The following is a 19,757-nucleotide window of genomic DNA, read 5'->3' as shown; positions in this document are numbered from 1 at the left end:
ATGACGTAAAAAACTTCTTCTCAACAAAAGCCGTTATTCATAAAACCTTCTAGATACTTGAACTGTTCTTTAGTAATACTGTCTAATCTTGTGTAAGTTGACAGCTGTTAAAATACTTTGCTTTGGTGAATTCTCTTAGCACTTATTTGGCTGGAAAAAATAACCACCAGACAAAAACACCAAAACACAAACCAAACCAACAGGGAATGTGGAAAGCTACTTGCAGTAAGCAGGTGAATGAATGTTTGATGCTGTTGCGCTCTGTGGAGCCCCAGATATTTTGCTGCAAGGTGGTTTCAAAATGTCACAGGCACTGCGTAAATAGGTTGCTATTGTATTCAGCCATATTCTTGTACCCAGTACAGATACGCTTGTCACTTTTTTTTGTTTTTTTTAAAATATGGTCAGACCTTTGGAGAAGCTCACATTAGACACTCAGCATCGTTCTAAGGTCTCATCTATTTTAAAGCGACTGATGTAGGGGAAAATAAGGAATGGTTTGCTTCATGTGTAAGTACTGCTAAAAAATCTGAATGGCTTGTGCTATTTGAGGAACGGTATGCAGCCTAGTAGCTGAAGACTGATGTAACACACTAGAAAAGAGAGTTAAAGGTCTCTGATATCTTCATGTGCCATGTGGAATAAATAAGCCAATGCAATATATAAAAGCTGAGGGAGTTACTGAATCTGGAAAGGATTGATTTCAGTTAAAATCTGTAGGGTGGAATGCCTGCTTCATGAAGATGGAAGTAAGGGTCCTCTGCTGAATTCAAGATAAAAAAATGTAGATTGAGTTTTTGAAACTAGAAGAGAACTGCCTCATCTTTAATAAAAGAAAAAGAAATCAACCAGAAAGTAATTTCAGCAGAGGAGTCTTTTGGAAGGAATGTGTTACGCAAACCAAGTTTCCAAGGAGTCTGTAGACAAAACAGACTTTAAGACTTGATATGCAAAATGACTTGGGTTCTAGTGCAATTATTGGTGTGTGTATGTATTATCAATAAGCTAGTGTAAAGGATTATATGGATCTTTGAAAAAATCTTTTTGTGAGTGTTTAGAAAGATTGACAATACACTGTGTGACACCAATGTATTGGAAACAAGATTTTGTGTTTCAGATGACCTGTAAAGTTCTGGATCTGGCCTCGGAATATGGGTCAGATCTTTGAGAGCTGTGGGAAGGTCTCAATTCTGGACAATAATGAACTGATGAAATAATTCTAGTACCTCATTTTGGTTTTTGTTTGTTTGCTGAGGATCTTAGTGGGCACATGTCCTTTCACTCTTCGTACATTCTTCCACTATGGATACATGGCGCTTTTTATTTTTGTATTGTTTTCCTGGCTTGCTTAGCAGGTGACTTGCTGAGATGACCGCTGCTCATCGTTGGCAACTGAACACTGTGGCTCCATTATGGGATTAAATCTTTGATTCAGAAGTCATTAGCTTCATCCTCGTTGACCACTAAGTACTGAAATAAGTGTTTTCCATTTTATATTCTGTTAGCTCCTACAAGATACAACTTGACTTCTAAAGCATGTTAGTATTTAATCATAATAAAAAAAGGGTAGGTCCCTTACCTGAATACTTAGATAAGAACTTTTTTTGTCTATATAGTGTCTGCTTACTGATTACTCACTTGGAAACACAGATCACTGGAGTATGGGAACAATTGTCTGCAGTGATTCTGGATTCAGTTTCATGATAATATTTTCCCTTTTACTTGTTAGCATACTTGCATGCCTATTCCTGCCTTCACTGATCTTATAAAAGTATTGGTTCTTTCCTATTCTTGCTTGCCAAAAAGTCTTAAGCTAAATTAGTTGATGAAAACGTCTCTATTCTGCTGATGCTGAGTCAGAAGTGTTTATTTAAAGACGATGAATTTAGTAATCATCAAACCATGTTTAAATCATCAGGAATGCTAATTATAGATAGACTAACCTATATTTCTGAAATACTTAATGACTTGAAGCCCAAATCCTTCTTGCTTAAGCTAATAAATGCATTGGTTTCAGTTGGAAATGGGTGACACTATAATTCACAAAAGACAAAAGTAGTAATTATCTAGATGAAAACGTGAAACTTCTATCCCATGATATGGGGGGAGAGAAACTGAATGAAATTCTCACTGTCTTCTATGCTCTTTAGTGCAAGAAAGGAATAAAAATCTTTGATACTCTTTATGCTATATGTGTAATTTTGGCTATTCCGTGTTGATAATACTTTCCTGTGTTTTGGTAGATGTTGACTATTTATAGCTCTGCCTTTCTGACTCTGCTAACTTTTTTGTTAATTCTCATGTTTTTTTTGGCATTTTTATTAGCTAATATTTGAGGATTGTACTGTTGATTATGGGTAGTGTGTTTGAGAGTCAATCTGAGGATGAAAACAAGTCTTCCATTTAGCTTAACAGCTTATTCCATCACTTTATTTCAAGTAAGTATTTATAGTGGTAGTATCCATCACTAGCTATAGTAACTTTCCATTGAAAGCTAATTCTGAGATGCAGCTATTTTAGAGAAGAATGAAAAGCTGTCTTCTGTGTGCAGACAGGGAGACAGTAAAGCTTGAGTCTAAATTGTGATCATTTAATTTTTGTCCATTACATGTGATGAGAAAATGTCCAGATTGTTGTGTCTGCCCTTTGTTAATCTGGAAGTTCCATTTTCTTAATGATTGTGAAACGTAATGACGGTGTAATGGTCTTGCATACTGATGTGAAGATTTTACTGAAAATAGAACACTCTTGTATTTTCAGAGACCAAAATGCCATTTTTTCTGGTTTTGCTTTTAAAATGAATGGAAACCTGGGTACTTCCTAGTAAGAATCTATGAAAAAAGGGAAGAAGATGAAAGAACTTCAATGTCTGACTAATTTAGGTGAAGAATCTGTCCCGTTGTGCATGATCTGCTTTCAGAACTGATCACCAATTCTAGGGAAAAGTCCTATTTAATTACAATCAGTTGAAAAATGATTCAGTGCAGCTTTCTAATATGGAAGCATTTGAACTTAGTGGACCCTTACATGTTATGCTAACCGGTGATAAATAAAATTAATGTGGAGCAGGCAGGTACAATTACTCAAGTTGCTGTTACTATGTCTGTATTCAGGGTGTTTATGAATGTTCTTACGTCAAATTTTAAATGGAAATAATGAGTCTGACGGGCTCTACTGGTACAAACAAGGCCTTCAGTATACTTTATTTTTGAAAGTGGAATGTAAAATAAAAAAAAATACGTGTTTCACTGTAGACAAAATGGATGTATTTTATGGGCTGAGGGAATTCTTTTATTGCTGCCATGACTTTTAAGTTATTTTTCTAGTAGCTGTAGCATTACAGTGGCTTCAGGAGAAATGGTAGAGATGGCATGTGAGATCAAATACTGCTAAATTTGCAAAATCGGTATTTCTCACAAATGCTATGGGAAATTCTATGCTGTTAATGAAGATAAATTCAATATGGCACTCTTGCTGATGAAAGACAGACTTACTCAATCACCATGGATGATATATGCATTGCTACACCTCTTCTTTCCCTGCTAACCTACATCTCCAAGTCCAGTTTTAATATGGATGCATATAAAGGTAAGACTGTCTTTAAGATGTTTGAAGCTTCTGTGAGAGCTTTGGTAAAGAAATGATTATGAATGGTGACTCCCCTGAAAAGAATGGGTTTATCAGAGGTTTTCTTAAATCCTCCCCAAGATTCAAGGATCAAATATGCACACGTTTTCTGATACCAAGTGTGAGCCTTCTCTTTTAAAGTTGGGAAAAAACCCAGGATTTTTATCTTTATGGGAAAAACCTTACTCCCAGCACCTATTATCTAACTCTATTCTGTGAGTTCCTGTTGCGTCAAATTACCCGTGGGGGTTTTTTTGGTGTGTTTTTTTTTTTTTCTGTGACCTGAATATCTCAAAACTTTGTGACAGCAGGGGATTGTCACCTCATTAAACTTTTGTACGGCTTTGGAGCCAGGACAGTCGGTGTTTGAGAACAAATGAGTCTGAGCATCAGAAGAATGTTTTGTGCCTGTGTAGAGTCCCAGTTCATAACTGCCAAGTTTAGGCAACTGCTTATCTTTGGGCTATTCTTAACCTCAGCAAACATGTATTGCAAACATTTCTAGCATGTCTCTAACCTTGCTGTTAGAGCTCAGTCTGGAGTACAACTTCTAGCATTAAAAAAAGGAAAATTCTGTCATAACTGTGTGACCATCAAGTTATTGAAACAGTAGAAATGTCAATCTTTAACTCATAGAAGCTATAGAAAGACATTCGGTTAAGTGCGTGGTTACTATTGGCAGTCAGTGAAGGCAAGAGTGCTTGGGATTCAAAAGGTAACTGGGTCTTAATAGACTTCGAAAATACTTAAAATTGTAGTTGTGTAACATGGCCATTTTAAATGAGATGATACAAGGCTAAGATATGTCTCCAGTTCATTTATGTAGTCTTCATACTTCATGTACCCTGCGTTCTTCTGTGTTTTTTTTTCCTGAACTAGCCATTGGTGAAATTCATTTCTATGTCTCTTAAATTCATTTCTGCATCTTTTAATGTTGGTGTTTCTGTTCTTGTGTTCTGCTTTATTTTGCTTTTGAGGTCTAGAAGGGACTGTAGAGAGCAGTACCCACAGAGTTACTAATCAAATACATAACTTTGCACTTTAACAAACTGTTAATCGTGGTTTAATTCAGGCAGCATTCATCTAAACATTTGGACTGAAACAGGGTGATATGTTATGAAGGGAATAGTCCCAAGATATGCAGGTGTTTGTAGAAGTGGTCGTTTGAGTGTTACAGAACAGCACCAAAACATATAAAACTCATGCAGATTCATAGGTAGGTTTTTAACATAAAGTTAAGACCAAAGTATTCTAATTTTCACCTGCCTTTTTTTTTTTTAATATTACCTATAGCTGCCTGTTAAACAGACCAGGCATTTTTAAAATGGATTCTATTTAGTCTTAAGTCTGTAGTCCTCAGAGCATTAACATTTTGGATCAGTCTCTTGCCATGGTTTTTTAGATAGGATCTCTCTTGCCAGTTTGGATATAGCCTTCTTTCAATGCTGTCTGCACCCTGGATCATGACATCACACCTAATTACAACATAATTGTTTGTGACTGTTGTTTTTAAATATGTAATTGGATCTTACTAGCATGATATGGTGGTACGGTTACACTGTCTTGAATTCTTGGTTTCTGGGTGCTTTGGAGCTAGAACCTAGTCATATTTACATTTGCAAGGCAAGCAAGTAGGGTTTCATCTGGGACAATACCATAAAACCAGTTGCCGCCTTCTATGTGACTGATGTATTTGGTCCTCTTTTCTCTGTCACTTTTCACTTTGATACACCCCCCCCCCCCCCAGCAGTTCAAATTTAATTTGGGCATTTCTGAAAAGGTTTCATGTGCTGAGTTTCTTGCTCTCTTTAGCTGCTGCGTTGTTTACCCTGGAAGACAGAGGGAATGTGACTTCTCTCCTTAAAAACATCCAGGAGGGAGAAGACTTATACTTCTTATTTTTCAGGCTAGTGTCATCTCTTAGCTTAAACTGTTGCAAGAAAATGGGTATGACATGCTAAAGGCTACTGCTATTGGAGAGCTGAGATTCTGGTTTGGCCTCCAACCAGGAGTGCAGAAGCCAAATAGCTGAAGTAATTTTTAAAACAGCTTAATATAAGGTATGTTCTGAGGAGTTGCCTGCTGTACTTCTGTAACTGTACTTTTGATGAGCCATACAGTTTTTCCTGGTTCTCATATCCTAGAACTGTAATATTTGGGAACCAATTGCTAGTTCTTCTGATGCTCTGTTGTTTTCCTTTCTGCTGTTTCAGAAAATAACTCATGCTGTTTTAGTTGAGGGTTGCTGATCTGAATTGCAAGGTCCATATGAAGTCTGCACCATTTTTGTTTGCTGCTCTTCAGCATTCCTAAGGCTGAGTCTTTCAGATGGCACCTTCCAACTTGTGGTGGTCTGTCAGGGTAGTAGTGCTCATGAACTTTGAGGTCTGTCTGTTCTTGTTCAGTTGCTTTGGAAGGCAACCTGATCTACTTTTGAAGCTAGCCCTCATTTGAGCAGGAGGTTGGTCTAGATGAAAGCCAAAGAACACTTCCAATCTCATTTTTTCTATTATTCTGTGGTTGGTAGCACCTGTATTATTATACTTCACTAAGTGGTTTTGAAGGCTTCTATTTTTAGCTACTTTTCTTGCTTTTTTTCTTTTTATTGGACCTGCTGTGTCATTACTTGTTCCCATACGTTAAAGATATAAACTTCAATTCTCTAACTGGCAGAACCTATAGGAAAAGACATTTGGTCAGTTAAGAATACTTGCCCTTCAGTATTCTTCTTTCTGTGCATCCTGTCAAGGTCCATTTTCAGAGAGTTTTCTTGTAACTTCATGCAAAGTAGAGAGTAGAAGGAACTCAGGCACTTAAGAAAGTAACCAGGAAAACTAAGGCAATTCACTGCAATAATTGAATAAAACATTGCTTTCATAATTAAAAGTGTAAATACGATTTTGATCAGATAACTCATGGAGTCTACGTGCAGTATTGAAACTACAGTAGTAGACAAAGCTCTAGCTTGGCACAGTAACAAAAGATTCAGACTCTTGTGTCAAATCCTGTTATGACAGTTGATTCATTACTAAATTTGGAAGGGTAGACTGAAAAAAAAAAAAAGCCTTTTTTTAATTGAGTTCACAATCTTGCAGGCACATCTTTTTCTGCAAAATACCATGTTCCAGTGCGTGTGTAGGTAAGTCAGCGAGGGGGAAGGTGAGGTGGAGGAGCTCAAAAAAGTCAAGACTTAATCCCTTTTTTTTTGTGATAACCTCTGCCGTGTCTTCAGTCGCTTGGATTTCTGAGCATATGGATCTTCTGAAGTAGTTGGAGTGAGTGATTGAGGTGATCCCAGGTCTTTTTTGATGATGTTGTCTTGTCTTAGGAGCTTTCACGCTGCTGGGCTAAGTAAACTAACAATAGTTTCCATTAATGCTTGACCTGGCAATGTGTATGCTCTGCCTCTTCCGAGGAAGGCCAACGTTACTAACAAAACAGTGCTGACATCACTTTTATACTAGTGATGCTTCTGGCAGTTGAAGAACAAGTCTTTGCCATGTTGGCTGATGCTCTGTTAAAACAAACAAACAGAAAAAAACAAGGAAGGAAAAAAACAAAAAACAATACCTTCAAGTGTTTGGGTGTTCATAAAAAGGAAAAACACTGAAGTACATACTCAGCAGCACTGAAAAAGGTTGCATGGTGGAGTACTCTTTTTTTTTTTTAAGCTTCTTATCTTTCATAAGAAACATTTATTTTTATTTTTTAAATTATAAAATCTGACTTTTTTCACTGCTAGAATATACTTTTAAGTCTCAGAAATTAAGACTCTCTAAACTCTGTGTTCTGACATAACAACCTCACTTGTGTGCTTATGTACACACGCACACACACACACTTGCGTGTGTTTTCTTAAGCTAGGTTCAGCAAGGGCTTGTTTCTTCCTCATAGTATCCCTGGGAGTAGTGGCAGGATTTGAGTGCACAGCGTCTTGCTGCCTTAGTACTTGCTCAAAGGTAACTGCCAGTGAGCAAAGTTGGACTGGGTTGGGGGGGGAGAGTGCAATGACCCTTTGGCATCTTCGGCTAGAACAACATTTTGGATTTTTTGATTTTTTTTTTTTTTTTTTTGTCCTGTCATATGCTGTGAGGCTGGCACAAAGGATGAGGGTCATTTCTCAATAAAGCTGCAATGCTGTGGGCATGTTTGTTGTGGGTAAGCTAATGACCTCCTAGCAATGGAAAGTAGTAAATTTAGGGGAGTTTTCAGGAAGACACCAGAGGGAATCTAGTAATCCAATTAGTATAAGGATTACTTTAATCTGAGAAGTGACATTGGCTTTTCAGTGGGGAAGGGAGAAGGATTTTTAAATATATTGTGAATCCAGTGTTTTGAAGGGGGGTGGGGGGGAATAGGTCTCTCTTATAAGTTATGCCTCCATAAATTGAAATGCTCTTTTTTTTTTTCCTTTCTCATCAAGTGTGGATGTTCTGGTGTGACACCAGTACCTTGCTAGCCTTGTCTGTGGCTTTCTCGCTGATGAGAGGACTGAGGGAAGGGAGGACATTGTTCTAGCTTGACTTGAGTTGGCAAGCATGGTGTACTGCAGCCTGTCTGCTGTGGTGTTTTGGAGGTTAACTCTCCCAAGAAAAACATAGTGTGCTCCCAATCTGATTCGGATCACGGTCTCTTTCTGCCCCCATTCACAAGCAGGCTCCCGCAATCAGAGCTGCGCTGGCTTCCTCTATGTATGTGGAGTACAGCAGAGATTTATCTGGGCTTCTGCATGCACACAGCCTTAAATATTTACTCAGCGGGAAAACCAACACAGGTTTTGGCCCTGAGCTCTTTTTAGACCTGAAAGTGCAGCAGGTGACTCTGATGGATGCCCTGGGGAAGGGGCACGCTGGGGGGGTTGGTGCTGTGTCCCCGAGGCACCCACTTTTTCGGGGCAGTCAAGGAGGGGAGTTGCTGGTGGGAACATGGCCCAGGGCAAAGATTTACTTGCTCAGGTTTTCTCTAGGGCTCTCTGTCCCTGCAGGCTTCCCCTTGGCATGGTTTTCATGCATTGGCCCTGTAGTAAAAGAAAACGAACCGGAGGAGGATATAAAAACCAGGTAGGAGGTGCGTGGCCTGGGCCGGGGGGGATGGAGAGCAGCTGGGGACAGATGTGGCCGGCAGGTCCCTGTGTCCCATCTCCAGGCCGTGCTCCGCCGTCATCCAAGAACCCACTTTGCGCTGCGAGTCGGGTTTTGTCTGCAGCACCACCGAGTGCTGTCGCGGGGGTCAGGGGCTCTTACGTACCCAGCTGCTGTGTTAAAAAAAAAAAAAAAGATATTTCTGTGTCTGTACTTTTGGCCATTCTCTGTGTGAACGCAGGCAAAACCGGCCGGTTGGGTCTCGGTTTGCGGACTGTTTTCAGGGCGACGCAACGTTTTTTTTTCTGGAGGAACGAAGGAGACCTCGGACGGCTCCATCCCGTTTTATTTGGGGGTGTATCGTGATCGATTCGTTCTGTTTACGGTGAGTTTTTAGGGCCGGTATAGAAGCCGCTCCGTGCCCGCAGCTCCCCGGGCAGCCCTGCCGGCTTTCACCGGGGCTCGGCCCGCCGGCGGCCGGCACCACGGCGCCCCCTGGCGACCGCGGCGAGGCACCGGCCGGGCCGCCGGATCCCCGCGACCGGGCGAGCTCTCCCGGCGCCTACGGGAAGGGGGTCCCGTCGTCTCCCCCCCCCCCCCGCTCCGTGTCCCCCCTCCTCTGCCCCCCAAAAATCCGTGTCCGTGCAGAGAGCCGGTGGGGGGGGCGACCCCACAGTGCATGGAGCGGCGGAGAGGAGCGCGGCTTCCCTCCGGCAGCGGCCAGGAGGTGGCGGGGTTGAGTTACTGCTGGCCTCCCTCCTTCCTCCCGCGCCGTCGGCAGCCGAGGGGTGCGAATGAACGGTTCGGGCAGCGAAGGAACGTTTTGGCCCTAGACTTTTGTCAAAATTCTCTAAATTTTGTCGAGTTGACGCGGAGAGGATAAGTAAAGCCATGTTCGTGTGGAAGTAGCATCCTCAGGAATTGCGAGAAACTGGCCATAACTTGAGGTTTTGTGTTGGTTTTTTTTTTTTTCCTTGGTGGAAGCTTAATCTCAGGAGTGCAGCCGCACTGAATGCGGTATCAGCGGAAGGGCCTTGCAGAGGGGAAGAGGGTCAAGTCCTCGTTTCCTTGAAAAAAGGCAGTGGAGTTCAGTGGTGGCTGAGTGAACAAAGTAGGCAGAGTATGAGGCATTTGCATGATTTAGCGTCTTCATTTTCCCCATGAGATCTTAAATGTTCTGAACTGTTGATTTGGCTTTTACTCCTAAGTAGATTGTTTCACTAGAAGCAGGATTCAGTCTGAACACCATTCAATAGCCAGTAAAAACCAGAACAGCTTTGGTCAAGAATAACTCCTATCTGCATGTACAGGTAGTCAGAAACACAGCTGTATCTGCATCTGACCAAACTAACAGCAGTGGGTTGAGGGAAGGAGCGGTGATGCTCCACTATGATCTACAAGGATGCAGACTGCTGGCATATGACAGTTGTGAAATGGTACTCACTAAATTAGGCAGAGCTTTCCACTGGCCTTATATACCTTATATTTTGTGGGGTGGTTGATGGAAGTAGCTAATAGCATTGCAGTTGCTTTTTCTGACACCATATCTGGCTATTTTGCATTTACGTATGATGGTGATTGATTCTGCAGAGTACTGGTTTGGGGTTGCTTACTTAAAAGCTGAATAAAATGAAATTTAACATAGAAGATATTTAGAGCTAGACTTCTGGGGAGAAGTCATCATTAGGCATTTGCCTGACCTCTGCAAACCAGCTGTGTGTCTCTGACTAGAGGAGTGGCTGCCTCTTCAAGCCCACAGACCGTGACAGGAGGGAAGCATCAAAGGAAGGAAAGGCATCCTTAATTATTGTTGTCATTTAATAAATCCCAGGTAGAATCATTAATCGTAGAATTCCATGATGCTTGGGAGAAAAATATCTTTCATGTTCAAGTTCCCAGTTGTAAACGGGGAGGCTTTTGTCTTGGCATGACTGCGAAAGTTAATTCCACATATAAAGAGTCCTCCGGGGCAGGGTTGGTGTGGATAATGTTGAGCCTTCCTGCAGTGAGACTGCGGACTTTCTGGTTACATTTCTGGAATCATTGTGCACTTCTGATTCCTATTTTTGTGTGTAGTATGCTATATGGCAAGTTTAAAAATACTCATGACCTCTTTGGTTTTCCTCAAAAGTTATGTATATGGTCAAAGGATAGTTTTGGGTTTTGGTTTGTTTTTTTTTTAAAGATGTATTGCTATTTTAGGTGCCTGTTATCAGTGGCAGTTTCATCTTAATATAAAACTAAGTTAGTGCAGAGATAAAGAATAAGAAAACCAGAAAAAGTTGCTTTTGTGCATTTAGAGGAGTGTTTGTATCAAAAATGGGTAATTTGTGTTTCATGGTTGTTGTATGGAGACATAGGAGTGTTTTGTAGGCAGCTGAGCTATTCTACAAATAGGGGCCTTGAAGAAGAAAAAAGCAGCCCCCTAACTGGTGAACGAAGGGAGTCTCAAGTCAGCATGAATAACCACTTGCTTTAAAAAACAAAATGTGCTGGGTGGAATACCTTTTAATTCTAGTAAAAACTTTTTTATGCATGAGCATAATGAGCAATTTGAAGACTATCTAATTTTCTCCTAATTCAGGTTGGCAAGAAAATAACTGAGACAAGTGATAAAACAGAATTAAGATGTAATGTTCCAGTTTCTTCAGATACCTTTTGCTGTGCAATTGAACAAAGGTTCAGGTCTTTAAAAAACATAAACCAGCTGTTCTTCTTGAGGGCAACAGGAGTTGTTGGATTTTTGAGCACTTCTTGAGAGCTGTTGAGCTGAATGTAAAAATATCTGAACTTAAAATGGTTTTAGGGTTAGTCTGTGCGTTTCAGGATAATGTATAAAGTTTTTTAATTGTTGGGTGGTTTTTTTTCCCCCAATACCTTTGGCTTTTTTAAAGGTGCCAGACTGATCTTTTTTTGTGTGCTGTGGATCTCAGCTTTCTTTACAGTGTGGTATGCTAGGAGGAACAATTTTTCTCCATTCTCTACAGAGACAGCCATAGCTCAGATTAATTATGCATGCTTGGTATTTGTTGCCCTTGCCCCTCCACCCATCTCCTTACACTACCCTCATGCTTGGAACTTGATTGCCAATTGTGTCTTCTGGTGGGTGGCGGGGAAACACGTCGAAGGTTTACTGTGTGCCAGTCTACTAAAACAAAGGGAAAAGTACCAGAAAGGACGGAGAAAAGAATACGGGGGAGGTGGGGAAGGAGAAGTGGACCGGGTCAGAATCTAGGAGAACAAAGCACAGGAACAGATAAAGTGCTACTAAGCTCCTTCACAGTAAGGGCATCAGCTTGAGTAACCTTGTGAAGTCAGAATGTTGTTAGGTGCTGTGCCTAATGGCTTTTAGCTACCAGAATTCTTAGTCCACTGAATTGATTTTGTTTGTTTGTTTGTGGGTTTTTTGTTTGTTTTATGAGCTTCCCTTTTAGAGTTTGGCTTATGCTGGACACTGGAAAAACTGCTTTATAAGAGGGGAGGATATTTATAAAGGCTAACCTTAGTGCGGGACATTCATTGTGTTGGGCTGCGGCTGTGATTAGTGGAGAGAAGGGCAGGGACAGTGGGCCTTGGGCTGGGTAGTACCCTCTAGACATCAAAGCTTGCCTATGCTAAAGTGAGCTTTGGGAAACACCTCTTGATAGCCAATATATGAATTACTTTCAGTAAAATTGCAAACAGACTTTTTTAATCATGTGCTTATCTTGAAGGGTTCCTTTGAATGGACCAGACAGTGTCACAGTGACAAATCCATGACTTAACCATTTTTTTTTTTTTAATAAAATAGTTGGGTAATGCTATATCTGTGTCAATACCTCTTTGCTCCTAGGCACAAATGATTCAGTCACTTCTCAAGTAACCTTGAAGTAACAGGTTTCATGTTAATTGTACTTGCTGTTGTGTATCTCTTAATATGATAGCTTTGATTATAATTTAGGTTTTTTTCTCTTTTCTGCTGTCCTTTCTGCCTGCCTGCTTATCTTCTTTGGAATGTGGTTCTTCAACTGTTCTGATAAACTTCTGACACAGGTAAATATCAGTCTGTTTGTATCTGTATTTACCGAGCATGCCCTCTGCTTGCCAGTTTGCAATGAATCTTAAATCAGACATGCCACACACTTAGCTGTAGACTGGGAAAGGGAAATCCTACTGCCATGATGGGCATCATTAGAAAAGATGATTAGCCAGGAAAATGGCCTGAATATTTTCTTCCTTATCTGTTTTTCTTATTTCTTCTCCCCTTTTAACAACAACAACAACAATAAAACATCGTTAGACAATAACAACAACAAAATTTTATGTTTGCTTTTTGGTGGTAGCGCTTCCTGCCTGGTGTTTCCTGAAGACCTTATGCTGATAGTGGAGTTGGCCTGTGTGTGTGTGTAAGGAAGGGGAAAGCAGCCTTGAACGAAAAATGTTTATATATTCTCATTCTTCCCTCTCTGCCAGTCACTCATTTCTGCTTTCACTTTTATATTGTGCACATGGTGTAGCAGGTGATAATTTTTGGTTTTCCATCAGATCCAATGCAAAGGACAAGGCAAGAACATGTAGGTGGGATGAAGTAGGAGAACCTTTCATGGCAATTAGTTGGAGCCCATTGTGAAATACAATAGTGGAATATGTGTAATGGAGTGAGAGCAAAAGAATGTTATTTAACTGGTCTTGTTAGCTGCGTTCGTGCCTTTTATTAAAACATGGAAAGTTCAGCCTTTGTCAATGGAAAGCCTGTTGCCATGAATGCCTGAGCAGATTACTTACATCTTTGGACTTAGATCGGTATGTATGTACCAATAGGGATCACCGCAAATGTTTAATGGGATATTGAACTGTTCGCTGAAGGAGAAAGTAATAAACTTTGATTTTTTTTTTCAGGCACCTTGGAAACAAGAACTCTCAGTTCTTATAACTTGATAAATTGGTATTCAGAAGCCAGAGGTACAGAGACTTTTTGGAATACATTTAGAACCCATCATCCTTACTGCTTCTGGTGCATTTTTTTTGGTGAACAGGGTGAAGTGTTAGCCATTATTAACTACAGCTGAAATGCAGATAGGTCAGTAAACTAGCTTTGTGTCCGTCCATCTGTCCTCCCCACTCAATGCCTGCGCGCTCTCTCTTCCTCCCCGTGCTCTGAAGAGGAGTGAAAATAGCCCTGTATTGTTTGGAGCTTACACAGAGTGCCACTCTTAAAAAATCCTCATGCTTGTGGTGACTGAATCGGTTGTGATTGTGGAAAGGTGGGTGTGGGCTGGCTTTTTGCTTTTAATTGCTGCACTGTTTAACCCACCTCTACCGAATGGCAGCTGCCTTAGTGGGCTGTTGGTGTGGTACTGAACTGCAGTGCTCCAGGCAGGAGAAATTTCATGGTGGAGAGGCTTTTGTGCATGGCTACAAAATGCAGGGCAGCACAGTTCAGAGCTGTATGAGTTGTTTTGGAATAAGCTACCCTAGCATTGCAGCCTTAGCCCTTTCCAGTGGGGTAAGATGAGCCACGTAAAGATCTCGGCTAAGGGATCTGTTTTACTTCTTGTACCTTGGACAGGTTGAAGTATTTCTCCAGCACATTGTATTCGGAGCATGCACTAAGGAGAGTTGTCACAGGTTGGATGTTTTTGCTCATGCAGAGAAGAGAGATTGAGAATCTGAAACTTCTGACTTTTTTTTTCCCTTTTCTTCCTCTTTTCCAAAAGCTGTCATTGTAAGACAGTGATGTCATGGTGCTGGTCTGCCAAGGGAAATTGCAGGGCTTTGGCAGCTGCTCGCTGTAGATTTAGTTTCTTAATCCTTCCCTTCCTATATTTCTCTTTTTCCAGAAAAACCCAGCACTTCCAGAAATGCTCTTTCTGTTTTTCAGATGTTATATTAAATGTACCAAAAAAATAACATCTGCTGTTACCTTTCTTTTGGGTATTTTTAGCCCATAATTCCTTTATCCTCTTCACTCCCTCATGCGGTTCCTGACCCTTCTGTCTTTAATGCCTTGCTCTCCTTGCTGTTGCCTCTGACTACTTTTTCTCCCTGTTCCTTCCCTGCTTCCACTTGCCTTTTTATTTCTATTCTTTTCTTCTCATTATTATATCTTTTAGTTCACTGATGTGTTTTTCTGGTTTCCAAATCTGTAGTTAGATGGCTTTTCTATGATTCTGTTATTTAATATTTATTTTAATGATAAATATATTTCTCAGTCTTGTCAATAGTAGCGTATATAAAAATAATCTCTATTCCTCTGTGAGATGCAGTAATACTCTTCCAAACCTCTATTTTGGTCTCCCAAATAACCTCTATGGCTTTTACTTACCTGATTAGAGCAATAATTTCAAACAAAACCAACTGATGATTACTGGTTATGGAACTGAAGTCCCAGTTTCTGGTTTAAAAGAGGGGCATTTCAGCACATCTGCAATGTTGTCACATTCTGTGTTCCCTACTGATAAGGGAAGAAATGAAAATATAGTCAGAAGGGTTTAGAAGAAAATGCTTTGTCAGAAGCAGCTAATTTCAGAACCGCTTGCTGTTGTTATGTGGCCAGATAAGAAAACTGAAGGTTGTGACTTTCAGTCTTTTCTGAAATGAACATTGCTGAATACATTCAATTTAGAAGAATACCAAAATAGATACAGGGTAAGAGCTGTGTAAGAGTTAAATGTTCACAGTAGAACTAATCAAGTATAGGATTAGCAGTGTCTTCTAATGCCTGCTGAAAGAACTAATGCTTAACGTTAGGGTATTGCTGACACTTGAACTAATGTGGCTTAATCATTCATGGTGGGCCACTGATGGGATTCATTGCAGGAAAAAACCTTACAGTATCTGTGGCTTAAAATGGCAAGGCATTCAGTTTGCTACCTGCGGTGTTATTTTGTTGCTGCTGTTTTCCTGTCAAACCTCGTTAAGCACTTGCGTGCATTCAGAGAAATCGGCATATTTGAGTAGGTTTCACAGCACGGTGAAAATTACTTGTATGAGAACAGATTATGCACAGAATACTTGTCAGACCCTGAAGTTTCAGTTTGAGCAGCAAGTGACACCCTTCTTCCTTCGTGCCTGGATCGCCTGCGTCGTGCTGCTGCTGAGGGGTCCTGCTGCTATACCTCTGGTCCTGGTGGTCCAGGAGCTGAATGCTTGGGCCTGGGAGAGTGGCCTTCTTGCTGGTAGCAGTGGGTTTCTGGAGGGCTTTATTCTGGTTTAAACATCAGAGAATCACTTTCTAGCTAGTTCTCACTTTGCAGAGTTTCTGGCCTAATTGCGGAAGAGAATCGGGATGGTGAAGTGTTGCTCCCTCCACGGGAAAAAGTTGAGTGTGGCAGAGAAGCCCCGTCTGTCTGGTCTCCGCAGCTTGCTTTAGAGCATTGAAAGTCATGTTACAACTGCTGTGCTCGATACCAAAAGGGGTTGGTTACTCCTGTATGAATTTCTGCTTGTGTAGTGTCTCAGAGGTGATGCTGCATCGTTTTGCTACTTGCCTCGTTTTTGAAGCAGCTTGACTTCTTAAAAATAAGATGCTAGCATCACAGACCCCAAAGCTTTTTGGGCCTGAACTGCTGCTTGAGTGCAGGCTGCTGTCTGGAATCTGAAAGGAGGACTGCTGTAGAGTTAAAAACTCTTCCTGTCTCGATAATAGTTAAACTACATTGTTGTAATTTAACTTACTCCTTTAATATGGATGTCACCAAATGCTTAAGGAATGTCAGCTGTAATTTAGTCTCATAAAGTTCCTGTGTTACCGAGGAGTTTCTGGTAACCAGAAATAGCTGTAACTGGTTCCTGTTAGCCCATACCTTGTGACCAGTCTCAGTTTGGAGGTGTGGGCAGGATGCAGATTTGGTTTGGAATAGTCCTGTGAAGGTTTTCTCAATAGGAAAGCCTTCTCTGTAGGAAGGCTTGAGAGTCCTGCTTCGTGCTGCAGTTGTCTGTTGAAATTCATTTACCCTGAACTGTGAGGCTCCATTTCATGGACTGTATGACTAGCAGCTTCATAGTTCTCTGAAGTTTTCTCTTGCATGCATAGGTTAAAAAAAAACCAACAAAACCCCAACACAACCAACCCCATGTGCATGTGTGTTGGGGGTTCCTTCCCCTCCAATCTAGCTGAATGTCCATAAATCCTTCATTATTAATTTTGCATTCAGCTGATGTAATGTGCAAAATAAATTGACAATCCCTTACAGCAAAAAAATGCTGAGCTGCTGTGTCAGTCCATGTTAATCAGGCTCCTGGTTAATCAGAGATTCTGGTGGTTTGGATTTCACAGGTGCTACAGCGAAGGAAAGGAGCACTCCCTTTAGACTAGGAGAGCATAGCATAGCCAGGGTAAAGAGATGCCTTACCTGTAGAAGTAGAGGTGCTAGGCATGTCTCCTGAATCTGATTTTACTGATCTCCACAGTACAAAAAGCAGGAACCAGTAAATATTTCAGTTGGCAATACATATTCAGTACCAATGCTCGAAATTATTTCTTCCCCTGAAGATATTTTACTCAATTATTTAAACATTTTTCTTTGTCCCAATGCTAACATAGTTTCACAGCTTGAATACACTTTGAGGACATTTGTTCTTTTGTACGGTTGAATGCTAGAAGTTCAGTGACTTCAGTTAGTGGAATGTAAAGCACTTGCTTGCAGATGGCTCACTGTGGTTCTTGGAGAAGACTGACTCCCTGTAGCTGCTCCTTCATGCTTGTGGTGGCTTCCAGGTGTTCATAATGTGTGTTCTTTTAAGTCAGAGAGATTCAAATTCATATCTCCTTAGTAGCCAGGGTGGTTGATGCTTCGTATTTGGTAGTTTGGAAACTCTCTCTTCCCTGGGTAATTAACTCAGAATTAGCCAACCAGAGTTTTTAAAAGTCTCAGAACTATGTGGTGTGTTTAATTTCTTTAAAAGAAAACAACTGGACCAGTTCTTGGAAGAAAGTTCTCTTGAGTTATTAAGCACTAAGTTACTCCTTTTTGTGCAGGAACTTCTCAAGCTGCTGGTTGCTGACAGGTAGGAGGATACTGTAGGAAAGTTGCGTTTATCTGCCTGCCTTTTTGGGTTTTCCCCCAGGCCTCTGCCTCTGGCCATGCCTAGAGGTGGCTCCTGGGCTAGATGGGTGTTTCAGACCCAGTATGATTTTTCCTGTATGTGTTTCTTGATCTTTCACATAGGGAGGATTTGCTTTTTGGCAGTATATGGAGTGGTACCAAGATGAAAATAAAAATTAAGTGTGAAACAACAGACTAATCCTGTGCAATTGTAATGCTTATCTTTGTGTAACTGAAAGCCTTACCTGATGTATTGCTTGGTGATGACTCTGAAGGATGTGTAAGAATTCCTCAGATGTTCAATTAGGATGTTAATAGCTAAAGACACACTTTTTTTGAGTTGCTTAATGATGGACTGAAATAAAGCTATCTTCTCTAACTGCACTTTGTTACATCTGTTCAAAATACAAAGATAGCAAAGGTACAGGAGTGACTTCTGCTGCTAGCATTTGGGAATGAGATAGTTCCCAACCCGCCATCCACGCACTTGTCTTTGACTTCAGTGCTTTGGTTTTCATTATGGTGCAGATGTCTTTGTACAGCTTTTTGTACTTTTTACCTTCTCTCATTCAGTTTTATTTCCTTTGACAATCCAGCATGCATTGCTTCACTGATGAGTTCTAATGAGTATTTTGTGAAGTCAGATTTGGTTTTCGTGTGCTGCTGTCACTGAATAGCAGTCTTGCAAAACACTTTGTGCCAAAGTACTCCATAAAGATTGATTTAAGTTGGGGGGCGGGGAACAAAGCATTAAAAAACCCCATGTTATGATGCAAATTGTATCTGGGGCATCTCCAATAACAATAAGCACTGTAGCTTCATATGAAAGTTTGTTCTTTTGAACCCCTAAAGTGATAGTCTTGGAGACTGTGCTGTAATCACAAAAGAAACTTTGGGAATCCTGAATACTGGTGGCTTTTATCAGTCTCGGATCACTCTTTTAGTAATTTAACCCTTAAATATCTTAAGGATTGCATGTTTGTAACTTTAAAGCTTCCAGAAGAGCTTGAATGTTTTTCTGGTATATTTTCTGCTTTGTCAAGCACTTGTATGCACATCAGAATTTTAAATTCATTCTTAGTTTGTTGCATCGCATCAAAATTGACATTGTTACTGTAGGGCTTTTTATCGCTGTAGTCTAAAGGTTGGCTTGTGCTTTATTTTCTGCTTTTTCCTGTGGTAAAGTCTGGATTATTCAAGCTGTCTCTGAAGTCTTCTATAGCATGCGGAAAATGAACCTGCTAAATGTTTACCCCATGAAGGTATGCCAGCTAACTCAGTGATGTGTGACATGCTCAGGAATTCGTGCTCAAGTGCTGCACTTCATTCAGACTGACATAAACAGTAAATTCTGTTGGCTGAATGCCAGATTCATTCACTTACCAAGTTCAATCTAAACTTGGGCTGATGTTTGGTTGGGTTTTTTTTTAAGCAAAACTGTCAAGGAGTACTGCAAGTTAAGTATCTCAAAATACACTCCCTCCTCCCCTTTGGACATAAGAGGTATGGGCAGGGTGGGGGGGACCTAGGTACCCTGATGCTATCATGCATGAAATCCTGTTCTTTTTTGTTTCATTAAATGCTAAAACTTACGCGTATCTGACATCCTAGTGTACCCACAGTGATAATTCATCTGTGCGCAATCTGTCACTTTATATAACAGCCACAATGGTTCAGGACAAAGGAAGGAAAGCATAGCTTGGTGCTGAATTCTTGAATGTGACAGGAGAAGAAAGAAGATCCTTGTACTTCAGGCATTTTTCGGTTGCAGCTAGAGGCTATTTTTCAAAGCAGTAAAAATGTTCCATCGCTTAGTTAATCCAGTTGACTTACAATTTCTTTGTGGTTTCTATTACCTGTATGTTGTTGACCTACACATAACTGAGCAATGTTTTTAATTACTTGAATGCACTGTAACCAGAATTGTCAAATTTATGGGAATGCTTACGAGAAAAATCACGAAGTTACTGGAATACCTGCCTCTGAAGTGGTTATGTTTTAACATTTAATTTGATTTCAGTCT

At 40.6% G+C, this 19,757-nt stretch overlaps 1 protein-coding gene across 4 annotated transcripts in view; it reads left to right on the top strand.

Moving 5' to 3' along the window:
- The window catches only part of TSC22D1 (TSC22 domain family member 1), a 95,126-nt gene that overhangs the window by 56,668 nt on the left and 18,701 nt on the right, over positions 1-19,757 (top strand). Inside the window, exon 3 of one of the 4 annotated variants that reach the window (XM_069802667.1) lies at positions 12,741-12,997. The exons of the other annotated variants lie outside the window; for them this stretch is intronic. Within the exon in view, the coding sequence (XP_069658768.1) occupies positions 12,741-12,744 (4 nt within the window). The 3' untranslated portion in view covers positions 12,745-12,997. Of the gene's footprint in view, positions 1-12,740; positions 12,998-19,757 lie in introns of those variants that run through there. 4 annotated transcript variants of the gene reach the window in all.

The sequence above is a fragment of the Haliaeetus albicilla genome, chromosome 15 (genome assembly GCF_947461875.1).
Source record: "Haliaeetus albicilla chromosome 15, bHalAlb1.1, whole genome shotgun sequence".
Lineage (NCBI taxonomy): Eukaryota > Metazoa > Chordata > Aves > Accipitriformes > Accipitridae > Haliaeetus > Haliaeetus albicilla.
Note: the sequence above shows the minus strand (reverse complement) of the source record. Positions and strands in the feature narration are given on the sequence as shown.